The sequence below is a fragment of the Mesoplodon bidens genome, assembly GCF_964165515.1.
Source record: "Mesoplodon bidens genome assembly, chromosome: 13".
Lineage (NCBI taxonomy): Eukaryota > Metazoa > Chordata > Mammalia > Artiodactyla > Ziphiidae > Mesoplodon > Mesoplodon bidens.
In genome coordinates this window covers 75,796,075-75,822,515 of record NC_138169.1, presented here as the reverse complement: position 1 = coordinate 75,822,515, position 26,441 = coordinate 75,796,075, and the positions used below count along the sequence as shown (strand labels likewise).

The window sequence follows — 26,441 nt, the reverse complement described above, 5'->3', positions numbered from 1 at the left end:
TTGTGAGTGACTCCTCTTTCTTTTTCTTCTTTGAGGCACTGTTATAAATATGGGAGAAAAAAATCCATGTGAGGAACCTGCCCTCCAGGAGTGGGGGCCCAGTGTGGGGTGGAGGAAGTAAAAGACCAGACTGGAGAAGTAGATCATGTGTTCTCATAAAGTGGGGTAAAGAGTTTAGATTTTCTTTGAATGGCAATAGGAAATCATTGGAAGATTTTGTTTAGGGGACTTAACATTATTTGACAAAGAATCTGTCTACTCCCTGGAGAATGAGCTGTAAAGGGGGAAGATTGGAATGTAGACATGGACCTTAAAACTGTGACAACACTTCATTTTAGCTTTTTCATCCAAGTGATGCACAACATACCAATATGCTCATATTCACGTTTAAGATAATCATCAAAATCCAAACATACATAAATTTATCAGGTGTGTAGGGAGAATACAAGTTTTCTACCACATCTGTATTATAAAACATTTTAAAATATCATGGAGAACTTGCAAGTCTCTCAGTATAGCCTCAGGGTTTGCGTAACATTCTGTTTTAGGAGAACCTGTAGTACAGGCTTTGAAGTCAGACCTGGTTTCAACACCGGTCAGGCCACTTAAGCAGTTGTTTAACCTTGCAGGGCCTCTTTCCTCCAAAATGGGACTAATAATGTTTCTAACTCGGAGCTGTTGTGCTGTGTACGTAGGGGTGTCAGGAGCATCAAGTCACTGCACTGAGCCTTGGGGTAGTCACTTTGCATATATTTACATACATTTAAATAAAGGTGTCAAGAGAAAAATGTAACACAAAATAAGAGCAGGTTAAACAGTTCAGAATCAAGAGGACCAGGGCAGTTATAATTAGCGTAGGTAAGAAAAGAAAACCAGGAAATTAAGACTGGGTCAGGATGAAGGTGTCTTTCTGTCAGTCTTGGCTTCCTCCTACTTATGCTTTTCAAGCATGCTATTGGGAGGAAACTCTCATTAAGGGGGAAAAAAAGGCTTTCCAACTCTCTGAAAGGAATCTGTTTATTTCTCTGTAGCTGTTTTGCTTTGTAGATAAGGATAATTTTCATTCAAGGGGCTAATTCATTGTTCTGATTTCCATATTGAACTCCAGGTCAACCCCACAGTTGCATCATCAGTGGACCACTGAACTCTTCCACTTGGTGGAATTATGATGGTAGTAGTTTCATAACCATTTGTTAATATCTGTGCTGTGACTTCCATTGCTTTTAAATTATGCCACAGTCCTAATGATTGTAATGTCATTCTCCTAAGAATGCTTAAAAGAGACATCTCCAGATAGCCCTGTGAGGTGGGAGCATCATGGTCAATTTTCAGAGATAAGAGATGGGAAATGGGATAAGAGAGGAGGTGAAATTGAATGTATATTCTAAATTCTATTAATACTCTACATCTCTGATAAAACTTTTTAATAAAAAAGCTTTATTTTAAATACTATTGCAGAATATATATTTACAAACAGTGAAACCAAGAATTCTTATTTTGTCCAAATGACACCAGGTCTGTTCAGTTGCTACACTGTCCTTACAATTACTTTTGTGATGACAATGAATAAACTTAGCTCCTCCACCAAATATGCTTAAGGATATTTCACACCCCAGTGCAAGCCAGCTGCTTCTGTCATGGCCAGTGTTTAACAGCTCAGAGCAAGAGCACATGGGAGCATCAGAAAGGAAGCATAGTAGACTATTTCAATTTGAAACCATGGCATCAAGAATATTGTGTGTTATCTCCACATTCACACTTTTTCCCCCCCACTGAACAATTCTAAAGGGATAATTCTAAAGAAATCCTAGTTATGGTATGTTTAGCAAAATATTTCTAATAACTTTTTAAATAAGTTGGGCTTATCAAGATCATGATACATTTTGCCTGGAGTCCTTTTCTCTTTTAATTTTTAAATTCAAGTATGTTTTGAGTGTGTTTTCATTTCATTTACACTTAGCCTACCAGGCTGTAGTGTTCCAAGAGTTATTTGATGTTGGAGAAGTTCTGTACATTTTTTATAAACCATGTTAAGTGTTTCTCTTTGAACCATAAAGTTGTATTTTTGCCATCTCTAAGTGGAAATCAGTCTGTAAAAATAACATAGAGTTCCTAAATGCAAAATCACTAAGAGGGAAAAAAAATGTATTGCAAAATTTTTTGTCATCCAAGAAGATGATACCCATCTACAAAGAACCAAAGGGCGCTCCATTCTTTAATAATCTCCGGAGACAGATGGAATTTGTGGAAGGCTATTATCATAGCATTGAAGCAAACAACCAGTCACCTGATGGTTCTGTCAGAAGATCAATATAAAGTTACAAAAAAGGGGGCAGGGTGAAATTGCTATTCAGTATCATGCATACATTTCTCTTCCCCATCTAATTTTGTTGATGAAATCTTTCACTTTTGAGGTGGCATATATATTTTACATAAAAGGATTGAAATTCAGCAGCTAATTCAGTTTTTTAGTGCCCTCTTCTTTTCTTTCCTTTTATCCAAGAAACTAGCCACTGTTTCTTACTGATGCATTTAGATATTTTAAAGCCAAGGGTAACCTGGACAAGGGCTTATTTTCAGTATTTTCAAGGAACAAGGTTCTATCATTAGTGTATAGACCCAGAGCTTTGAATGATAGGGTTTAAATTTTTTCACTTATGAACATGTAGATTTTACAATGGAGGAAGTGAACCTGCCTCCTCTGATCTAGGACAGGCCTTGGCAAATAAAAATCCAGAGAGTGCATCTACCATGGGAATGGGGGCAAGATAGGAAAGCGGGAAAGCAGAACGAGGCCTACTCACAGTCATAGAGGCCCTTTTAGTGGTGGTCAGATATGGTTTTTATTTGGGAAACTGCAGTCCATTCTTCAGAAATGTTCTTTAGGCAAATCATATGCAAGAGTCATGGTTCTGCTTGTAGAAGGGGGATTGCAGGAAGGACAGAGGTTTTCCCTGTTGGCTTCTTTCATTTGCCCTTCAGCGACCCCTCCTAGCCAACCCCAGCATTCCTAAGGGTTAGTCTGACAACCACTGTGATCGATGCCAACTCTCTCATTTTACAGGTGAGGAAACCTAAGACAACAGAAATGCAGCAATTCTTATCCATGTGAAACTAATTAATATTTTTTGGTAGAAACTAAGTTATTTCCATTGCACTATGCCAGAGGTTGGCAAACTTTTTCTGTAAAGGGCCAGATAGGAAACATTTAGATTTTGTGGGCCATCTTGTCTGTGAGGATTATTCGACTCTGCTGTTTAACTGAGAAAACAGACATGACAACATATCACCAAATGGGTTGGTTGTGTTCTAATACAATGTTATTTATGGAAACTGAAATTTGCATTTTATATATTTTTCATGTGTTCCAAAATATATTCTTACAGTCTTTTTAAAAAAAATTCAAAAAAGTAAGATCATTCTTGGCTCCTGGGACTATACCAAAATAGGTGTCATACTATATTTGGCTTACGGACCATAGTTTGTCATCCCCTGTACTATACCACCTCTTTATCCAACTTAAATGGTACTTTTCATACACTACCTTAAAATAGTGTAGATTTTGGGGGGGGGGTCCATGAAAGTGTCATTTTTTTCCCCATTGATGCTTCCCATTCAACCACTCTGCTGCCCTGATCTGTTTATCCTTTGTATTTTCTCCTCCACCCACATCTTATTTCTCCATAGTTTTACCTGAGGATTCAGAGCAGTTTATTGAAAAGTTTGGATTCTCACGACTATTTTGCCACTGAGCATGTGAATATACATTCAATAAAAATCAGAGCCAAACTTAGTTCAACTTCCTGTCCATATCCAATCCTTCCAGTTTCAGTGATGTTATTGAGTGAGAAGACCTGGTTTCCTGCCTTCTCAATTCTTATGATGCTGTGGAAAGATACACTCTACTTCATTTTCTCAGCTGTTGTTCTCCTCAGCTGGATTTTTCTAAAAGGATGAGGGTCAATAACAACAGAAGCAGCAACATTTATAATAAGAATAATTAAATAATAACTAACATCTTCCAGCAACCATTATGAGATACAGTATAACATAATAGTTAAGGGTGTATAATCTATCTGCAGACCTTCTAGGATAATCCCAGCTCTGCCACTTTTATCTGTGTGATGTTGGGCAATTTATTTAAGTTGCCTCAACTTCAGTTTCTTCATATATAAAATGGTGATGACAATAGCAGTATACTCCTTATAGAGTTTCAGAACCAAATGATTTAATATATGTAAAATTCTTTAAACAGTGAGTGGTAAATGGTAAGTGCTATAAATATAGCTTTGTTCTAGACATTGTGTGTTAAAATCTAGACATTGTGTATATGTTGAAAATAATATTTAAGAATTATTGAATGCTTACCATAGAAATCAGGCAGTACTCTAAAGTCTTTCTACACATTGAATGGTTTAATTTTTAAAATAATCCTCTGAGATAGATACTATTGAAATGTATTTAAAGATGAAGGAACTGAGATAAAGAGAAATTATTGCAGCTAGCCCAAGGTCACATACCTGGTAAATGGTCGAGTCATTTCTGAAAGCAAAATAATTAAGAGTGAATCCTGAACAGATGTAGGTTGAAAAGTTCATATGATCCTATAACTGAAGTCCAAGTGTCAGGTGAATGCAGGATTTGATAGTTCCTGGAATATTAAATCTAAGAGACATCTCTTGAAACCTAGAAGAGTGAATTTTAAAGAAAGACAAGAAAGTACTGCTTTACATAGTGGGCAGGAACCCCACAGAATTTATTACCTCAAGAAGCTGTAGAGGCTTCTAGAAGCCCAACCTAACCATGTAAGATTATTTTTGGGGGGAGGAGGAAATCAGTGTATTTCCCCTGTCCTACATACTTCTTGTTAGGTTAAAGAATGACAGTTTGAATAAAATATTAGACTGGTTTAGAATAGTAATTTTATATTATTTTTGCCTTAGTAAGTTTTATTTTCCATTAAAAAAAAAAAGTTTCTCCCCCTTGCTTACACTCTAATCAAATGGTGGCTCTCAGAACAGCAGGAGGTAGGAAGACACCTCTAAACACATTGGATCCCGGCTTAACAGACTCTGGTGTATAACCCCAGATGGAAGCCTCTTTTCCCATCCTTGTCAAGAGCCAGCCTCAGAAGATTGACAATTAACTCAGGGTCAAAAGGGATTGTTTTGAGAGCTTCTACAAAAATTTAAACACCCCAGTGGGACAACTACAGGCATTTTAGACAATCATGAGTTTGAAATCTAAGGGCACATTAATATGTTATTTGGCTCAAAATGTTTCCCACTATGTTTTCTTGCAGTTTGTAAAGACTGAAACTTCAAAAGATATTAATTAATTGCTGACAGTTTTACCAGCATGCAGTGGGAAAAAATGAACAAACAAAAACTAAAACGATTTTGGCTAAACAATTGTGTTGTTGAAAAATACTTTTTTCACTTTTAGGTATAAAGCATTTCATTATAGAGTTTTCAAATATTCCGAAGGATTTACACGTATTTCAGCCTACAAAAGCATAATTTCCTTCTTTTCCTCTTGTGCCCAGTTATCTTCTCCTTTACCATTAAAGTCGGGTAAAAATAATGTCCTGATATAATAATTGGTTGTGAATCAGTCATTTCAGTGAGTTATCTTGCTCTACAAACCTGCTTTCATTTTGTGGTTCCTACTTTAGTAAATGATATCACTGGAACTAGAAACCTCAGAATCAACTCAGAATTACCCAGTCTACCAGATCCACACTGGCAAGTTGATCCTACCTTGGGAATACATATCTGATATCACCATAGCCACTGAACTTACCAAGATCTTGATCATTACAGTAATTTTTTTTTTTTTTTTTTTTTTCTGTACGCGGGCCTCTCACTGCTGTGGCCTCTCCCGTTGCGGAGCACAGGCTCCGGACACACAGGCTCCGCGGCCATGGCTCGCGGGCCCAGCCGCTGCGCGGCATGTGGGATCTTCCGGGATAGGGGCACGAACCCGTGTCCCCTGCATCGGCAGGCGGACTCTCAACCACTGCGCCACCAGGGAAGCCCTACAGTAATTTTTTTAAGCATTTTTTTCTCATAGAGAACATTATTCTTTTAAAATTTATTTATTTATTTTTGGCTGTGTTGGCCTTCGTTTCTGTGCGAGGGCTTTCTCTAGTTGTGGCGAGCAGGGGCCACTCTTCATCGCGGTGCGCAGGCCTCTCACTGTCGCGGCCTCTCTTGTTGCGGAGCACAGGCTGCAGATACGCAGGCTCAGTAGTTGTGGCTCACGGGCCTAGCCGCTCCGCGGCATGTGGGATCTTCCCAGACCGGGGCACGAACCCACGTCCCCTGCATCGGCAGACGGACTCTCAACCACTGTGCCACCAGGGAAGGCCCTACTTTATTAATTTTAATTCTTTTACTTTCTTATTTTTTTCTCCAAGAATTTGATCGGAAAATCAATATGTGATTATCTGAGCTATATCAATTAAAATAATAAAAATGAAAATAATGAATAAAAACATTGAAAACGGGCTTCCCTGGTGGCGCAGTGGTTGAGAGTCTGCCTGCCGATGCAGGGGACACGGGTTCGTGCCCCGGTCCGGGAAGATCCCACATGCCACAGAGTGGCTGGGCCCGTGGGCCATGGCCGCTGAGCCTGCGCATCCGGAGCCTGTGCTCCGCAGTGGGAGAGGCCACAACAGTGAGAGGCCCGCGTACCGCAAAAAAAAAAAAAAACATTGAAAACAATAGCAGTAATAGGTTTCTTTTTTTAAGTCAGATGTTTGACATCATAGAAACTATATATATATATATGTGAGTGTAACTATAAAAGTAAGTTTTTTTAAGGATAGATATTCCATATTTAAAAATATGGGCCTTAATGTTAAAATTATAGCTAAAAGTGCTAAGAGCCCAGATCCATTAATATTAGAAACAAGTGGTAGAATCTAATGTCAGGAACTAATGGCTCCATAATATAAGGAACATATTTTAATTGAAAATAAATCCATAGCCTATTTGCGATCAGTGCTTTAATGGTTGCCACCCAGGAATGGGAGGAGGAACGAGTGAAGAGAGCCCTTTCTGCACAATAGAACTTCTCCAGTCTAAGCCAGGTGACTTCAATAGGGCAAAGCTAACTTTACGTGTACTGTAAAGAGAATCCCATTTCTGAGAATGTGGACCTTTTTCCTGTGACTGCATCTCCCTTTCTCTAGTAGGCTCCCAACAAAAATATAGCTTCTTGAGGGCCAGTGTCATATTCTACCCTATTGCTTACTGTGCCTTGGTCAGGCTTCATATCTCCTAAGCTCCAATAGCTACCTACAAATACCATTGTTTGTCTTTTGTGTCTTTTGGTTACTTCATCTTTACTGCATCAATGGGCCTATTTCTCCCAGTGCCTGGACTTTATTAAATCAGCATCTCTCTCTCCCTCTAGTTGTCCATAGAATACTACACAGATGGCTGCATCCCTATAGGATTTCAGATTTCTAGGGGAAAGATACCAATTTGTGTCTCTTGTAAGCAAGAGCATCTTGTGATAATTTGTTATTCATTATGTATTTTGGCAACTTTTTATTTTGATACCATTTTTCACTTGCACAAAAGTTGCAAGAATAGTAAGAGGAATTCCTTTTCCCCAGATTCAGCAGCAATTGTTTACTTTTTGTTCTGTTTGCTTTGTGTGTGTTTACATATCTATATAGTTGATTAGACATCTATATATGTATATGTGTATGTACATATGTATCTATCATTTATTGACCTATAGTGGAGTCTTGTTATTTGTAATAGTTATGTTCTATAAATCTTCCTTGAACACTGAATTAGTGAATACTGAATCTTTGCTCTTAGAAGAAATACAGGATTATATTCTTCTGAATCTCTGGTCACAAACATTTTTAATCAAGTGATCAATACATAACTTTGTTTTGTGTATTTCTGTTTAAAGACACCTCATTTAATATATAAATACAACAAATATTACTTAAAATATTTATTGATTTATGAACAGTATAATCAATATAATCAATAATGTCGATTCATTAACATTGAACTTTTGACCAAGAGCACAATAACTCATGTCTGAAAGAAGATTACTTAATGCCCATATTTTCTCTGTAAGGCACATTATAGCTTTCTTGAACTTAGGATCACTAGACCACCACCTCTGCATTGCAATTGGGGGTCATTTTAAACATCAAAATCACCACCAAAAAGCACAAAAATGGAGGAAAAGTGGCACTAAATAGACCTCGAAAAGGACGTGTGTTTACAACATGAGGGCTGAAACAAGAAGGCCAAAACCGGGAACATGCACGTCAGGAGACTCAAGTTTTTTGCTGTTCAGCCCATGCCTGTGAATGATTGGTAAAGTACTGTGCGTATTGATTTCTGGGTTACAAATGAATACAAAAAGTAGGCAGATTCACAAAATCGGATTCTGTGAATAATGAGGATTACCCGCATATATATTTGACCCATATATTTATGTGTTCATATCTTTTTCTGAACCGTATGAGAGTAAATTGGAGATGTATCTATTTACCCATAAGTGTGTTTTTTCCTAGGAGCAAAGACATTCTCTTACAAAACCAGTACAGTGATCAAAGTCAGAAAATTTAATAGTGATAAAATACAATCTATATTCCATATTCATATTTTATCTACTGTCCCAGTAATGTCCTTTATAGATATTTTCTGTTCCCCCCAGGTCTAGAATTCAATGCAGGATTACGCATTTCCTTTAATTTTCATGTCTCTCATCTCCTTTAGTTAAGAACAGTTTCTTTTTATTTGTGTCTTTTGGCGTTGATATTTTAAACAGTTATTTTGTAGAATGTTCCTCTATTTGGGCTTCTCTAGTGTTTTTTCATAATGAGATTGGCATAATACATTGTAGTAGAACTGTCACAGAAGTGTGCTGTGATCGTCTCAATGCATCATATCAGAGGTACGTGCTATCGTGGTTTGTCCCTAGGGTAAGGTGGTGTCTGCCAAGTTTTTCTACTATTTTCCCTTTTAAATTAATAAGCAGTTAATGGAGAGGAAGTTACTTGGAGACTATACAAATATCCTGTTTCTCAAACTTTTACCCACTAGTTTAAGCATCCTTGTATATTTATTGGTTCTACACTAAGGAAGAACTTCCCCATCTATTTATGTACTCTAATTTATTTATATGTAAATGAAGGTATGAATTTTTATTTTATTCAAAGGGATGTAAGCCATTTCAATCAATATTTATTTTAACATTCAAATTGTCCAAAATTTGTCCAGTGGGATCCCTTTCAAACTGGCCTGTATTCTTTCAAAATACCTCTAGCATTCCTTCAGCGCGTCCTTACTTTATGGTGCAGCAAGATGTTTAGGCTTTTCTTAAAAATATCCCTGCTTTCTTTTAGTGGAGAATGGTCCTGAGAAACCAAGATTTGGGTGCTAGGTATGTTCAATGCCACTGATGGATCACTGCTTCTAAATCCCTTCATCAGAGAGCTAGGAAATATATGTGTATAGGTGTATACGTGCACACACACTCACACATATATAGACATATCAGGTACATAGACATCCATATCTATATAAACACGTGTGTGTGTGCACACATAATACATATGTATAGATTTGTATTTATTTCTCTCTTTGTGTGTGTATATATATATATATTTATAGTTTTATACTAATATCTCTAGTTCCAATCCAGCACTGCAGAGTGCATTCTAGTCATCCCTTTTTCCATATTTGTAACTCTTTCTCCAACAATGAGAAACCTAGCTTTCATTATCCTCAATACAGTTACACTGTTGTTCAAACTAGAGTATATGGAATACGGTTTTTAAATTCCTAACTCATACCACTGTGAAAAAAAAAGCAAACCTACAAACTGAAATTCAATATCTATTTACAATGTTTTAGGTTAAATGTACATAGAATGAAATGCACCCCTCTCAAATGTACAATTCAATAAGTTTTGATGAATGTACCAATACCCTTTGTTCTTTCTGAAGTAAATCTGTCATTCATATCATTGTTCCCCTGTGTGTAGTGCATCCTTTTTTTCCCTGGCTGCTTGCAGTTTGACTATGATAAGCTTGAGTGTGGTTTTCTTTGTATTCATAATGCTTGTGCTTTGCTGATCTTCTTCAAACTGTAAGTTTATGTTTCAGCAAATTTGAGAACTTTTCTGCCACTATTTCCTCAAATATTTTTCTGTCCCATTCTGTCTTTTCTCTTTTTCTGTGACTCTAATTACTCATATGTTAGACTGCTTGTTCCTCGTGTCATTGAGGATCTATCCTTTTTCTCTCCTTTTCAGATTAGATGGTTTCTACTGATCTGTCTTCAGGTTCACTGATCCTATGTCTTCCAGATCCAATATTCTGCTAATCTCATCTACTGATTTTATTTATTATTACTGAGGTAAAATTGACATACAACATAATATTAGTTTCAGGTGTACAACATGATCATTCAGTATTTGTATACACTGTGAAGGGATCCCCACAATAAGTCTGTCTAGTTACCATCAGTCACCATACAAAGATACAATTTTTTTGTTTTTTGTTTTTTTTGCTTGTGAGGAGAACTTTCAGGGTTTACTCTCTTGGCAACTTTTAAATAAGCAATACAATAGTATTGACTATATATAATTTCCATGCTTACATACATCCCCATGACTTATTTATTTTATAACTAGAAGGTTGTACCTCTTGACCTAGGTATTTCTCCTACCCCCTACCCCCTTCCCTTCTGGCAACCACCAATCTGTTCTCTGTATCTATGAGTTTTGTTTTGTTTGTTCATTTTTTTTTTTAGATTGTATGTATAAGCGAAATCACAAGGTATTTGTCTTACTCTGATTTATTTCACTTAGTGTGATACCCTCAAGGTCCATCCATGTTTATACAGATGGCAAGATTTCCTTTTTAATGGCTAATATTCCATTTTTTATATATACCACATCTTCATTATCTGTTCATCTACTGAGAGGTGCTTGGGTTGCTTCCATATCTTGGCTATTGTAAATAATGCTGTGATGAACACAGGTGTGCATATATCTTTTTAAATTAATGTCTGTGTTTTTTTCAGATAAATACCCAGATGTGGAATTGCTAGACCATATGGTAGTTCTATTTTTTAATTTTTTGAGGAACCTCCGTACTGTTCTTCATAGTGCCTACGCCAGTTTACATTCCCACCAACAGTGCACAGGTGTTCTTGCCAACACCTGTTATTTCTTGCCAACACTTGTTATTTCTTGCCTTTTTAGAGACTAGCCATTCTAACAAGTATGCGGTGATATCTCATTGTGATTTTGATTTGCATTTCCCTGATAATTAGTGATGTTGAGCATCTTTTCATGTGCCTGTTGACCATCTGTATGTTTTCTTTGGAAAAATGTCTATTCAGATGCTCTGCCCATTTTTTAATTGGATTGTTTGTTTTTGCTATTGAGTTGTATGAATTCTTTGTGTATTTTGGATATTGATCCCTTATCATAAATATGATTTGCAGATATTTTCTCCCATTCAGTAAGTTGCCTTTACATTTTGTTGATGGTTTCTTTTGCTATGCAGAAACTTCTAGATTGTGGTAGTCCCATATGTTTATTTTTGTTTTTGTTGCCTTTGCTTTTGGTATCAAATTCAAAAAATCATTGCCAAGACCTATGTCAAGGAGCTAACTGCCTATGTTTTCTTCCAGGAGTTTTATGGTGTCAGGTCTTATGTTCATGTATTTAATCCATTTTGAGTTAATTTTTATGTATGGTGTAAGATAGTGGTCTAGTTTCATTCTTTTGCATGTGGCTGTCCTCATCCACTAATTTTTTAAATTTCACATATTGTACTACTGGGTCTCCATTTTTTGTGGTTTTTATTTCTCTGATGAAATTCTCTATTTTTTGCTCTGTATTTTCCTCTGAGTCCTTGAACATATTTATAACAAAATAGCTCCTTTATATTCTGACCTCCCTGTATATTTCAGTTGGTTCCTGATGGCTGATATCTCATTTCAGCATGAATCATAATTTTCTATGTTTTGCTTATCTAGGAACTTATGTTTTTAAACAGAAAATTGTGTATGAAACATTCTAGAGACTAAATTATGTTATCTTCCCCTGGAGAATGTTTGGAATTGTTTTATCAGGAATTAATCTGCTTGGACTCAAACTCTAAAAGCTAGCTCCTTACACTTGGTGGCAGCTAAAAGCTGTAACAATCTGTCACTTTCTATAAGACACTAAGGAGTCTCAGCTCTTCATAGATCAGGGGTCAACCAAGGCTTTGGGCAGATTTTAAATGCAGAATTTTGGACTTCCTCATACTGTGGCCCTCTCTTTTCCAGGGTTTCCTTTAATAGATTCTAGGTACTATGACAGTCCTAAAACCAGGCCAGTAGGACCCGTGCTTTCTGCCTAAGGTCCAGACATCCCACACTGTGCAGAATGAGGACTTCCCTCACATGAAAAAGTTGAATAAATGCAAAGTTACCAAGGGAATTTTTCTGTTTTAAAGGTAACTCTCTTCCAGTTTCTTGCTGTTTCTGGACTTGTTTTCTCTCATTTTTTCCAGTGTTTATGATTTTATCTGCAGGAGTTTTCATCTAATACCAACTACTCTGCCATCACCAGAAGTAAAATTCCATTAACTTTTAATGATGTACAATTTGTTGTTATTTTTATTTCTTTGTTGTTAAGAAAATTTTCGTAGTTTTATTGTATCATAAGGCAGTGAAACACCTGAACAAATCAATATCTGGGCCGTGAGGCAGCTGCTTTCTCCTTCACTTCTTTGGGTTACTAGAGCAACTTGTCAGTAGATTAAAAAAAAAAGACAACCTTTTGCATTACTTAAGTCTTTCCAAGGCATGGGCTGGTACAACACAAACTTCTGTCAGATGCAACCAGTCTAAGCGTTCAAACATCATGTGCAATGCCTCAGTAGCAGCAGCCCACCTGCCCACTCCCACCGTGGACCTGCTTATTTGTGTATGATATTTGGAGCATCTGGAGGAGTGTGAATAGTATCAGGAAGAGGAGGGAGGAGGTCAGCGAAGTTGTGCAGAGCAAGCCTGAACATGTCATTGGTGCAAACCCAAGCATCATTGATGTTCTTTAATGGGAGCATCTGGTGGAACCCCATGACAGGGTCTTCATCGGCCTTGAACTGGTCCACAACCATGCTGATGATGCAGCTATCTGGCCTGGGCTGATGGTCCTGTGCTGTGATGCTGTCCTGGATTTTCTGGAACAGAAGGCTAGAAAATTTCTCCACGGTGGCAGCTTTCCCCTGGAATTGCTGTCCTTCCCAAGTAAGACATGTCGCGTCAATATAACTTGCGTCTGGTTGGGTTCTGTCGTTATCAAATAACTGGTAGTAATGTTGAATGAAGCTGGATCCAGTCTGCTCCCAAACTGGCTTGTCTCCCATTCTGGGGTGCCACCCCGCCTCGTTGAGACCCGAGGAGCTGGCACAATGGTGGCAGCAGTGGCGGCGACCCAGTGTGGTCTTCTCTCACCTTCCGTTGGCACCCCACTGCACTCTGTTGTTTTCATTTCTAAAAATAAGTCTTTCTTGTAGAAAATGTGGAAAATACAAAAAAAAAAAAGAAAAATAAATTGTATCACTATTATCCAGAAATAACCATTATTAACATTTTGAAATATTTACTAAAGTTTTCCCTCTGCAATTTTTTCACACCCTTGCACTCACACACACAAAATTGGTGTGTATATGCTACTTGGTATTCTGATTTCTGCCTTTATCATATCACGAATATTTCCATTTGATTACATATATTTTGTAATGACATTTTAATTATTAAATAATATGCTCTCATATGGATGTACATTTATTTAACCATTATTGTTGACCACTTGGATTGATGCCATTTTTCACTCTGTTAAATAGGACTGGGAAACACACCTTATACTTTAATCTTTTATAGCATGTTGTGTTATTTCATTAGGATTGATTTCCAGAAATAAGGGTGCTACGTCAAAAGTATAAATATTTAAGAATTCTTGCTCTTCCTTGATTTTTAAAAAAAATCAATTTATACCTAAATTGGTTGCACACAAGAGTTTTGACTCACAACTTCTGTACATGCAGGCATTATTATAAAATATTTCCAATTTGACAAGGGAAAAGTGATAACTCACTGTAGGTTTAACTTGCGTTACTAGTGAGATTGAACATTAAATATGTTTATTGGTCATGTGTAATTATTTTCTGAACTATCTATTTATGTATTTTACCAATTTTTCTATTTGGATGCCGTTCTTATCTTATTGATTTGTAAGAGCTCTTTATGTTTTATTTATTAAGATCTACATGTCAGACACTGGGTGATTGAAATTTTGTGGTGAACAAATCATACATAGTTTCTGCCTCTTGAATCTTTTACACCAAGTGTTATATGAATTTTTGCCTATATCCATTAACTTTGGTCAAAAATATTTTTTATCAGAGCAGTTCTTGAATTTGGTAACAAATCAAGAAATATAGAAATACTAGTTCTACTTCCCTTCTCATTCCCAGACCCATTCTTCAGAAGCAGCCTCTTCTGGTGCTTAATGCTGTGGTTCAAGAAAACATGCTTGGTTTTCTCTTTCCTTCATTTAGAAATACTAGACAATATCTAATAACCTCTGATATGACAGGCGAAGATGTAAATCATTTGTACCTTTGTCTTCTTTCCCTCTTCTTAGAGTTTCAGATTTATACCATTTTTAGTTTTCTATTATTTTTGTAACTTAAAATAAGAACTTAAATCTGTATTTTTTGTTGTATCAAGTTTTAGAAGTATCGTCTTATGCAATATGAAAATATTACCTTTTCTCCCTTTCTTCCCCATTCATGTTACATCTCAACATGAAATTAATTCTATTTTTTCTACACTCAAATGTTTAAAATTTTACCACATTTAATTTGCGCCCTATTTTATATTATTTTTTGATTTTTTCACTCATATCTTTGTGAGCATCCTGATTCTTAATTACAACTGCATAGTATTCTTTCGAACAGTTATTTTATAATAAGTGCCCTATATATAAACAGTTACATTACTTCCAATCTTTTGCTATTGTAAGGTTATAATATATGAAATTATTAGTTTTGGAAAAAAATAATGGAATATCGATATTTTCACAAATATAAATCCAATACAAGCAGTGCTGTCTTTAGAATATATTTCCGGAAATGTAATTTTGATAACATTGCCAATTTTTCTTTTAAGGCTTGTACCATTTTGTATGAAGGTTTCTATTTCTCCCAGCTTTGATAACACTTTTTGCTCTAATTTTAGAATTTTGCCAAATTAAACGGTGAATGATGGCATCCAATTTTAGTTATAAGTTGCATTTCTGTTACTATATATATGAATGAAGTTGAGCATCCTTTCATATTTTAAGGGCCCTTTTATTTTTTTGTTTGCTGAACCGTATTCACATCTTTTGAACTCTTTATCTTTCTTTTTCTTGAAACATATTTGACATATAACAGTGTGTTCACTTAAGCTGTATAACCTGTTGATCTATACATTTCTATGCTGTGATAAGGTTGCCATTGTAGGCACTTGTATCACATCATGCGATTATTTTTTGTAGTTGGAATAAGTAAGACCTAGTCTCTTAGCAAGTTTGAATATTATGATACAATGTTGCTATCTATATTCACTATACTTTGCATTAGATCTCTAGGACTTAATTACTACTAGTGGTAAGTTTGCACCCTTAAACAACATCTCTCTTGTTCCCGTACCTCCACATCCCCTGATAAGCACCATTTTACTGTTTTTACAAGTTTGGCTTTTCAGATTCCACATATAAGTGATAGCATACAGTATTTATGTTTCTCTGCCTGGCTTATGTCACTTAGCATAACGTCCTAAAGGTCCATCATGTTGTCATAAATTGCAAGATTTCCTTCTTTCTCATGGCTGAATAATATTCAATTGTATATATACACCATATATATCTATTCATTCATCTGTGGATGGGCACTTAGGTTGTTTTCATATCTTTGCTATTGTCAATAATGCTGCAGTAAACATGGGAGTGCGTATGTCTCTATACCCAGATTGCTGAACTATATGACAAATCTGTTTTTGATTTTTTGAGGAACCTGCATACTGTTTTCCGGGCATTGCTGCTCCAATGTTATCTTGTATCCAGTCAGCTGGTGAGACATTTGATGCCAGATTGCCTCATTTTCCTTTGAAGGCAATTATTCTATAAAGAAGCTTTTGGGACCTTCTTTTTATTTGTACCATTTTGCAATTTCATGTACTAGACCAGGGTTTTTTGTGTTTGTTTGATGACTCTTGTTTCTATGTGTCTTCGCTCTGAAGATGTATCCTCCTTCAGCTCTGGGAATGTCTTTTCTACTATAATTTTGACCTTCACCCCTTTGCATTTTCTTTCTCTCTCTTTCCACAGTTCCTTCTGTCAGGACAATGTACAACCCTGATGGGCCTGCTTTTCCTCATTTCCTCTCTCATATTTTCTGACTCTTTATCCTTTTGTGCTCTGTATTCCAGGAGGTATCCTCAACCTTATTTTCCAGTCACTCTTCAATTTTACTGTAGTATGTTTAATCTCTGAGACCGTTTTTTGTCTTCTCTGATTGTTCTTTGTTCAGAGCTTTATAGTTTTGTTTTATAAATACAGTACTTTCTCTGATCACTCTGAACACATTCAGCGTTCTCAAAGTCCTTTTCTATTTCCTCAACCTCCCATAACACCATTTAAAAAATTTTTTTTTTCTTTCTCTTATAACCTGCTTGTTTTCTTCACATACCTGGCATTCCCTGTTTCTCCATTCACATTTAAGAAGGCTATAGGTTCTGTATGCTGCCAGGAAGGTAAGATGCTTTTCTAGATATTTTCTCTAAGGAGCTCTGTGTAGGGCCGCTTTGGTAGGTAGAGCTACATGCTCCAGGGGACAGGCCATAAACGTCATTCCCCAAGCCAAGGTCAACATCAATAGCATTTTATTCAGTGGGAGAGGGAAGCTTGCCATGAGAATCTGACTTTTGCCCAGCACTGATTTTAATTCCTTTAGAGAATAGCCTTTGAGCATTTTCCTGGGGGAATAATGCTGGCTGTTTGTCCTTTGCATTTGACTTTATGGGATGGGGAGTAAGATAAGAGGCCTGACTACTCTAATTGCTGTATATGTCATTCATTAATTACTTCACTGTAAATATAACTATGTTCATGCTCAATTATCCTGTGTCATAGGGGTGCTTGTAATCTGGCTATGTATTTTAATATAATTGCTTTGAACCCTCTGAGCTCCATGGCTAATTTATGACTAGGTTCTGTTCACTTTATTATTTATGTACTTGTTTATTTACTTATTTATTTTGGTTCATTTTATATTAATCCTCCCTCGGCCTTCTAAGTAGTTAGATATCTTTTACTTTACCTCTGTTAGTTATCTCTTTTTCCTCTTGGGGAAGTGTACTCTCTTTTTCCCCAAAAACCTAGCATCAATTCCCTCCTTTTTATTTTTATCTTAGATTCTTTTTAAGCAATTCTGGCAGACTGCCTCTACTTAGAAGTTACCTTAATGACCCAATTTCAGCAGTCCTTACAATTTAAATACTTAGGGCTTCATGGAAGGCTTAATTAAGTAAAAGAAAATTATGATGAAAATATAACCCAGAGGACATCAGAAGGAATGAGGAAGTGGGTTTTAGACTAGTCTACAGATCATTCATCAACAAGTGATCCTTACTAGGATCCTCAAGATACAGAGACTCAAAATATCTTGAATTACAAAATAAAGCCTGTCTACTAAACAATAATAGCAAGAAAGAAAAACTGCTGACTTTACTTTTGCTAAAAGTCCTGCTCTTCTTTATTTTGCATACGCACAATGTGACTTTTTTTTTGAAGCCTAACACCTTCTGACTGAGCCCCTTAGTTATTTTTCTCTTACTCTCCTTTTCTGGTTCTTTTGTCACATGTCCTTTGGTCACTGGATGTTCCAGTGCTAATTCTCTTTATTACCTTTCTTTATTTTAGTCCAATTCTGAAATTTCTCTCGGCATCTGCTTCCCTCCTCCAGTAAAAGTGCCCCATTGGAACTCTTGATGGCTGTTCCATGGTATTCCTGTCTTAAGCATCTTCCTCTCCTTCATCTGGATACTGTCTGCTCACTCAGAGGTCAGAAACTCCATGACTGAGCAAGAGTGTAAAGATCCAAATTCAAGGCACACTATCGGTTAATTCTCAACAATTAGCTCTAACCGTTAGCTGATGGAACAAAACGAACAACAGTATTAGGACTCTGAATAGGATCATGTACTTGGCCCGTGCAAGAGGATGTAATTTGGTGTACGAAATGTCGAGCACAAAAGTGGATGTAGAACAGAAGACACTGAACACGTTGTGCGATTTAATTGGCAAGATAAATAGACAGAGGAGCGGCAGCAGCACGGCATCGCTTCTACGTGGCGCTGAGAATGTCAGGCTATGCTGTCCGTGGCTGCCTCGCCAAGAACTGTTTGTTAACGTGGCTTGTGCGGGTGTCGGACAACCAAAGGGCTCCTCTCAGCTGTCAATTTCTCTAATGAAGGAAGAGAAGAACACGCTCTAGATTTCTTTTTTTTTTTTTTTTTAATTTATTTATTTATGGCTGTGTTGGGTCTTCGTTTCTGTGCGAGGGCTTTCTCTAGTTGTGGCAAGCGGGGGCCACTCTTCATCGCGGTGTGTGGGCCTCTCACTATCGCGGCCTCTCCTGTTGCGGAGCACAGGCTCCAGATGCACAGGCTCAGTAGTTGTGGCTCACGGGCCCAGCTGCTCCGCGGCATGTGGGATCTTCCCAGACCAGGGCTCGAACCCGTGTCCCCGGCATTGGCAGGCAGACTCTCAACCACTGCGCCACCAGGGAAGCCCCGCTCTAGATTTCTGTATTGACTTTTCACGACTACTGCAACCCTCCAGGTGCCAACCTATAAATACTTTTGAAAACAGGATTGAGAGTCTCTTTCATATATGTTCTTTTACTCTATTCATACCAATATCATCCAAATAAATAGAGCAGAACTTCAGTAACAAAGCATGCTTTTGACTGTAACAGTCTAAAATTTAACTTTATTATGTACCTTTATATGGTTTTGTATGGAAAGTTGGAGAGGGTTGCCATGACTGATCAATATCTTGTCTCTCTGACATGTTTGATTTATACAGATACTTTCCATAACAATTATATGATTTTTTAAAATTAAACTGCCTTTTTTTCCCAAATGATAGCCACCTTTTTTAGCCCATCTTATAATTTGTCTCTAAAATGCCTATCTTCATAATATGCCGATCGTTAGAGTAATGCATATTTGATGAAAACAGGTAATAAATAACATTTCAAAGTCTGTTTCTAGGCACTGATTGATGTACGTTATTGTTTTTTCTGCTGTGTTTAATGGCCACGTCTTACTTTTTCTAGTTTTTAGCAGCACCCGCTGAGGAGTAAATGAGAGCTGACCTGCTTTGAAATCCTCTTCCAGAAATAAAATTCTCATCCTGTTACTTCTGTGGCTGGAGAGGGAATTTGGCACACATATTGTCATTCATTTGCAAATGCAAAGTCACCACTTGACAGCCTATTCACTCTGAGGAGGACACACAGTCTATCAAATAAGATCAAGGGTACATTTTACAGACTCACAAACATCCTCTTTATGTACATACATAAAAGGAGGTGATAAGAATAGAATTACTCTCACTGGGAAAAGTCCCCTAAGTAAAAATACCCAGTTCTTTGAAATTATTGATCATAAAGGAGAAGTGCTCTAGCAAAAGAGCCACTAAGCGACTTGGGTTGGATTGATACATAACACGTATAGGGCTTGGTACTATTGAGAAACTCTCTTGTGCACCCTTTTGGGAAAAACCAGTTCAGACAAATTCTTAATGAGAACTTTACCCATTCTTACATCACTTTCAGAGAACCACTTGGCTGTTTGCCCAGGGATATTAAACCCCTGGGAAAGGATAAGGCTTTGCTTGGGTCTCAGTCTGCCCGTGCTGTTGTAGCACATGGAATCCTACATGAAGCCCCGGCAGCATGACCCTGCTCACGCTTGGACTCAGACTCCAGTGGGTCCCAGCAGCAGGTCAGTGTGACCACCAGTATGATTATATGTCAGCAAAGTGGAAAACATATCAGTCCTATCAATTGTCTGACCCAATTTTCAACTTTTTCTTTCTAGCACCAACTATTCACTTTTTCCGTATAGGAATAGTCTGTGAGTTCAAGTGTTGTACAGTTGTTGGGTTCACTTGTTTCTTCCTTTCCTGCTGATTTACTTTTTCTTTTTTTTTTTTTTTTGAAATTTAGTATATGTCAAATAGGGGAGCATCGAGATTTATGTTCAGGAAAGGAGAATAAAAAGGATAGACGAGAGGGGAAGAGAGTCAAAGCTCGTGGAAATAGATAACAAGAACGATATATAAATTAAATCTGATAAATGGTCACCTGTATACTGGATTTAAATAGATCATCTCAACAGTGCTTCAAATTCTAAAGTATCTGAAAGCTGCCAAAAATTTTCTACTTTAGTTGGCTGCCAACAATGAGATAGGCAGGTAAGCTTTTTTATTTTATTTTTTCTTTTTGGAAACATGTCCAGTTTCTTAATTCTTATTTAATCCCTGTATTAGATAAAGAATGTATTATACTTTGGTGAGCAAGATGTTGGATATTATTATTCTGGGATCCCAACACGAAATTGTTTCAAAACATGAGTTAATAATGTCCTTTGGTCTCTCTTTAGCCATGTACTATTCTCTTTTTTAGCTACTTTTACTTCTTTGGCCTACAAGCCACTAGAGATATTATAGATTCCAAGGACACTTTTCTTTTCAGCCATCCTAATGTAATGGTTTGAAACAGTCAAATTCACTCTTCGTTTGTTGGTTTTCATTTATTTGCTAACCTTTCTCAACCACAGTCAATTTCCATTATTCAACTAATCCCTCAACCAATCAGATAAAAAAATATGTGTTTACTATTAATACATGTCCAATACTAGGTGATATAATGAATTTCAGAAAAGTCTAACATTGTTCTGGTTTTTAATGGGCACATTACCATATTTGACTCTAATCTGGCCACAGAGTTGATTCTCTGCAAATCCTGAGTGTTAGACTGGAAATTCACAACCATAAGACCTATTCACATTCCTAAAGTGTGCACTATGAGGATTAAGAAATATGCCCATTAGCATATAATTTACTTTTACTGGTCGTCAGTGTGTACTTATAAATGACAGTAAAGATGCAGATGGGACATTTGTTAAAATGGATAATTGTTTTAGCTTAAATAGTGTGAAGTTTAAGAAATTGTTAATTCAGTTACCCCAGAAGAGAAGATAGAGATTTTGGAAAAGTTGGACATCTTTTTTTGTTGTTATAAATTTTAAAAAATGTTTTTAATACCTTAAAGCCCAAATCACTGAGGTTTAAGGTTTAACGTTAGTTATCTCCAGGACATTGGATGCACCATTTTGACTGAAATGAATTTGGTGGAACAACCTAATTCAGTGTGCTAAATAATTCTTTCAATTGTATAAGATTCCTTATAATTTATTACTCCTCTATTATTGTTAAGTTAGAACTACCACGTAGAAAACAATAATTATACCTGCTTACACGTATAACATATATACATACACATATATCTATATATACATATATATAACATATATACATACATATATAAAATATAATTTTATATGACAGATCTCATGTAGTCATCCATAGAAGTTGTCCCATAGAATTATACAATAAAGTTAAAACACAAAATAAATCATTTGTCATGCTGTCAATCTCAAACACTAATTTGAGCAGATGCTTCCTTTCTATCCTAAGAAGGCTTTTTTTTTTTTTTTAATTGTTACACTTTAAGCTTTAAGCATTATTGTTATTTCCACTGAGATCTTGAGAGAAGTATTGCTTTTCCTTACCTTTCGTCTTTAGATCTTGGCACTTGACCTACATTGAGTAAATTATGAAATTTGAATATGAAATGTGAACATTTAGGTATATACACTTATATGAAAATTGTCATCTTTCAGGTCAGAAAGTACATCTCTCAGGACTGGGATACTACATACAATTATTAAACTAGCTGGGGTAAGCCATGTAGAGGAAGAACTGAATACCATCCAACTTGTAATCATTGTCTGGGATAGTACTGTCTTAAGTGGTAAAAAATTACTGGCAATGTTTTCTAGAGCCATTAGGAGCTTGCTGCACCCTGGAGTGCTGTGAGCCGTAAAAGCAGAGTGGAGATAAACATACCCTGGGGTGTCATAAGCTGTGAAGCACAGATGTGTTCACCCATATTATGATAACCATTGCTTAGAGAAATCCTGTTTTCAGTAAAAGAAGACAAAGAAGGAAAAATGCATTTTCCTATTCAATAAAGATCTGTTAATTTAATCTCTCATTTTTAAAGTATGTGGGGCAGCTGGACTGGGAGTTTTTTCATAGATGTATCTTTCCCTTTAGAATCTCCTTTCAAAATTGCAAACGTTCCTCTTAAAGTGAAGTTTTAAGACCCGACTGTACATTACATTCAATGCCTGATTAAAGGAAACCAAACTTGAGCATTAGGGCTTTAAATAGTTACCTGGTTGATAACTATAACCAGACTTCAGTTACTTTCCACTTATAAAAGAAAAATAACAGAGTTCCAGTATATTTTTCTCAATATGGACTTGATGCAGCCTAAGATTTTAAAAACAAAAATGAAACACAGAGATCCCGTGGGCATTTGCCTTTCTATGCAGTGTGTTATTTATATGAACAGTATGAATCTATTTGATTCTTGTTATTTTAAATAAACAGACCTGCTACTATTACAAGCAAAAAATAAGGTGAGTCAAAATAAGGGAGGCTCGGATGATAGTGGTTCTTAATTCTTATCAGTTCTTGAATGTTCTGGCGTTGGAGTAGGTTTCTTCAGATAGCACCTGTTGGGATTTTTTTCCCCCTTTCTTTCTCTTCTTTTCCCTTTGGGTTCTACTTCCTGAGCAATGTGATATTTGTACAGATGACAGTAACCTTAGCAGATCTGGCCTTGGATTTTTGTTGAGGGAAATAGATGTGACTAGATTCAACTTAAAAGGATGTATAGAAGACCTGGGAAGAAGGGGAGAGCAATGTAATAACTACAATGTAAGGGGGGAGAAGGTCTCTAAATACCTAGAAAGTCCATATTTTTTTTCCCTAATGTAATTAGACACAAGTATGTCATCTGAGACTAATATAGCAATGTTCAATGGCCAAAAAATTCTAGAGCAGGATGTTTAAACCATGACCCATGAATCCCCCCGAAACTATATTAAACTTTGTTGTTTTTTCTATCGTGTTGCTGTTTACTCATTATTCTAGAATTTGTTCTGTGGGTTTGTCGTAAAGAGTCTGTGACCCCAAAGTGGTTAAGAACCAGAAGAACTCTAGGACAGGAGGTTTGTGTTGTTTTCTAGGAAAGCACTGTGGAAATTGAAGATAAGCATTCAAGGTAGATCAGAGAAGAGAATTTGATTGATATTTGAATGATTCATTCTATGGATCAAGGGTGTGTTGCAGTCCTGATCCTCATTTGGTCAAATTCAGAGTAGCCAAAGTACAGACAGGTATGTGGTTATGTTGTGGAAGAACATTTTCAGTTTCTTTTGGATATTTCAAATGAAAACAAAGGTGATATTCACATAGCTCTCCCAAAAACACTTCTAAAAGTTGTTGGCATTGTCAGTGTGCTGCTACTTTAATCAGAGAAAAAGTGAGCAAATTTCATGAGGTAGTCATGGTGAAAATATCAAATTTTATGGTTTGTCACAGATTAATAAGCAAATAATATTAAGGCTGTACAAACTCTTTTTCAATAACCTGAGCGATTATCAAAGATTACACGGGGCATGTTTAGCAAAAGAACAAAAACTAATAAATAGGAACATCAATCTGTGAGCTGTGCCTCATTAATTCTTTACACACCAGTAAAACTGAAGTAAAGCAAAAACTATTCATTGTATAATAACCAGGGTTGTGGGTAGAGAAGTAGGTAAAATACTATTTTTCATTAATAATTTAGGAGAATAAATGAAATTGCTATTTCAGTAAAGAGAATTGGTATTGCCTGGACTTGGCACTTAAAATAATGTCGTGCTGTGAGCAATTCACCTTACCCAAAGAGAGTTCTGGCTGCTGAGAGGTGACCTCTAGGTTCCTGGAATGTCCTGCATGGTAGGAGTATCTTTGTTTGCCTGGAGGCTTTGGTCACTGGACAGAGAAACAGTGATTTATGTTGGGGGCTTTGGGCCACACCATATCGGTTCCTTTGGAGATCAGGTATTTAGTCAGGAGCCTAAAGGTATTAGCCTGAACTCTGGGAAGGCTGGAGACCAATGGTCATCCACTTAGGCAGTATGTGATCAAGACCCTCTGGACACCGAAGGCTGGGGTGTGCTTCCTTGGTTGGCAGTATCCAAGTGTGTTGTCACACATCATAGCTGGGAGGAAGTAATGTTGTCCATGACCCCACAGGAAGAGGACAACCAGAAGTTCTGTATTTGTACCCCTCCAGGACTCTGCCTTGGCTGATTTTAACTAGTATCATTTCCCTGTAATAAACTGTAACTAAGAGTATTACAGATTTCAGTGACTTTTGTGAGTTATTCCAGTGAATTACTAAACTTGAAGGTGGTTTTTAGCAATCTCCAAACTTGCAGTTAGTGTCAGAGTGAAGGCAGTCTTGTGGGGAGTATTTCCTTTGACCTTGCAGTTTGGCTAACTCTGGGTAACTGCCTAAAACCAAATATAGAACACTGAAACAACTAGAAAAACAAGATAAAATCAAATACATAACACACTCTCGTATGTGCATACACACACAAGATAAAAATAATGAAATGTGTGTACTAATGTGTATGTGCATGTTAACATGTAGATATTTTGTACACGTGTCATTCTTTGCTTGCCCCAAATCATTTTCCCATTTTTCTGATAAAAAATTCCTTTTACTAATGGTTATCCATTCTGTCCCCACCCATCTCCCACCCCCAGAGTAGACCCATGACCCAGTCTTGGTTAATCTAAATCTTCCTTGGGGTCCTCTCTCCCATAATACAATTATTGTTTTGCAAACTAGACCAATCAAATTCTTCCCTGAGATTTGTCTGTGGGACGTATTATGGAAAAAATCTCTTTTTATCTAGAGTTCATCTGGCTGTTTGTTTCTCCTCCCTCTTGCTGGCCCAGCCCAATTGCCACAGCCCTGTGATGGGATAGCTGACTCCTTCACCCACGCCCCTCCATCAGGAAATGTTCTCCAGTCTTGAACACCATGGGGGACACCATTGGGGCCTGGGCCTGGTGAATGGAGTGTGGGGTCTCGCAGCAAGGCAGTCAGGGTGCAGTTGGAGCCTGCAGGGTGGGATGTGTGGGTAAGTGGGAGGGAGTAAGTGTTGGATCCTGATGGAGGGGCAGGGAAAGGATGGACTGGGATTTGCTGAACATTAGGTTTAGAGATGGCTCAGAGAATTGGCAGAATCAGGCTCAAAGCTCTGTTGCTGCGACCAGTCTTGTGGGATCTCAGGAATTCTATGAGGCCTGGCAGAGGAGGCGTGGGATGAGAAACACCTGGGAGCCTCAGGTGCCAGAGACCCCCTCATCCCAGACTTGTCAGTAAGGAGTCTTACTCATGTCACCTATCAAGCAAACCCCAGTCCTTGTGGGCACCTTGCCCCACCCCCTCAACTCAGAGTCAGAATGTGGTAGTACCTTGTCCCAGTGGCCCAGCCAGGTGTGGGAGTGTGTGGGCTCTGGCCCAAAGGCTGTGCCAGGGTAGGACTTCCCAAGGCCAGAATAGGGAGTGAACTGCAATTGCAGGAGAACAGGATATATATTTGGAATTGCCGGTAGCCATGTAAGCATCTCTGCTACAATGTAAAGAGGTGCTTCTTTTAAGAATGAAGTCCCCATAGAGGAAAGAAATGCCAAGAAATGAATGACATGATTTGATTTATTGGGTCCTGTACTTATTTTGTTTCCTGAATATATGAGCCTATATTTTCTTTCTGTTTTTTACCAGAGTAGGTTGAGCTTTTCTTTTTTTTCTATCACAGACTCATACTGTACACTTCATACATGTATAGGCTTTTTAGTAAGTCTTGAAGTTGGGTAGCTTCAATCCATCAACTCTGTTCTTCTCTTTCAGTATTGTGTTAGCTATTCTTCATCTTTTGCTTCTCCATATAAACTTTAGAATCTGTATAGCACAGAGAACTCCACTTCGCTGTACAGCAGAAACTAACACAACATTGTAAAACAACTATACCCCAATTTTAAAAAAAAAGAAAGAGATCTGGAAAAAAATAAACTTTAGAATCAGTTTCTTGATATCCATAAAATAACTTGCTGGGAGTTGGATTGAGATTGTACTGAATCTG

At 37.1% G+C, this 26,441-nt stretch overlaps 1 protein-coding gene across 1 annotated transcript; it reads right to left on the bottom strand.

The window, feature by feature from the left end:
* Positions 1 to 12,961: 12,961 nt before the first annotated feature.
* Positions 12,962 to 13,418, bottom strand: LOC308626744 (nuclear transport factor 2-like; the record flags this gene model as incomplete). Its single annotated transcript, XM_081252149.1, has 1 exon — positions 12,962 to 13,418. The coding sequence occupies exon 1, from the start codon at positions 13,409 to 13,411 to the stop codon at positions 12,962 to 12,964; it is 450 nt and encodes a 149-aa protein (XP_081108275.1). The 5' UTR covers positions 13,412 to 13,418.
* Positions 13,419 to 26,441: the final 13,023 nt, after the last annotated feature.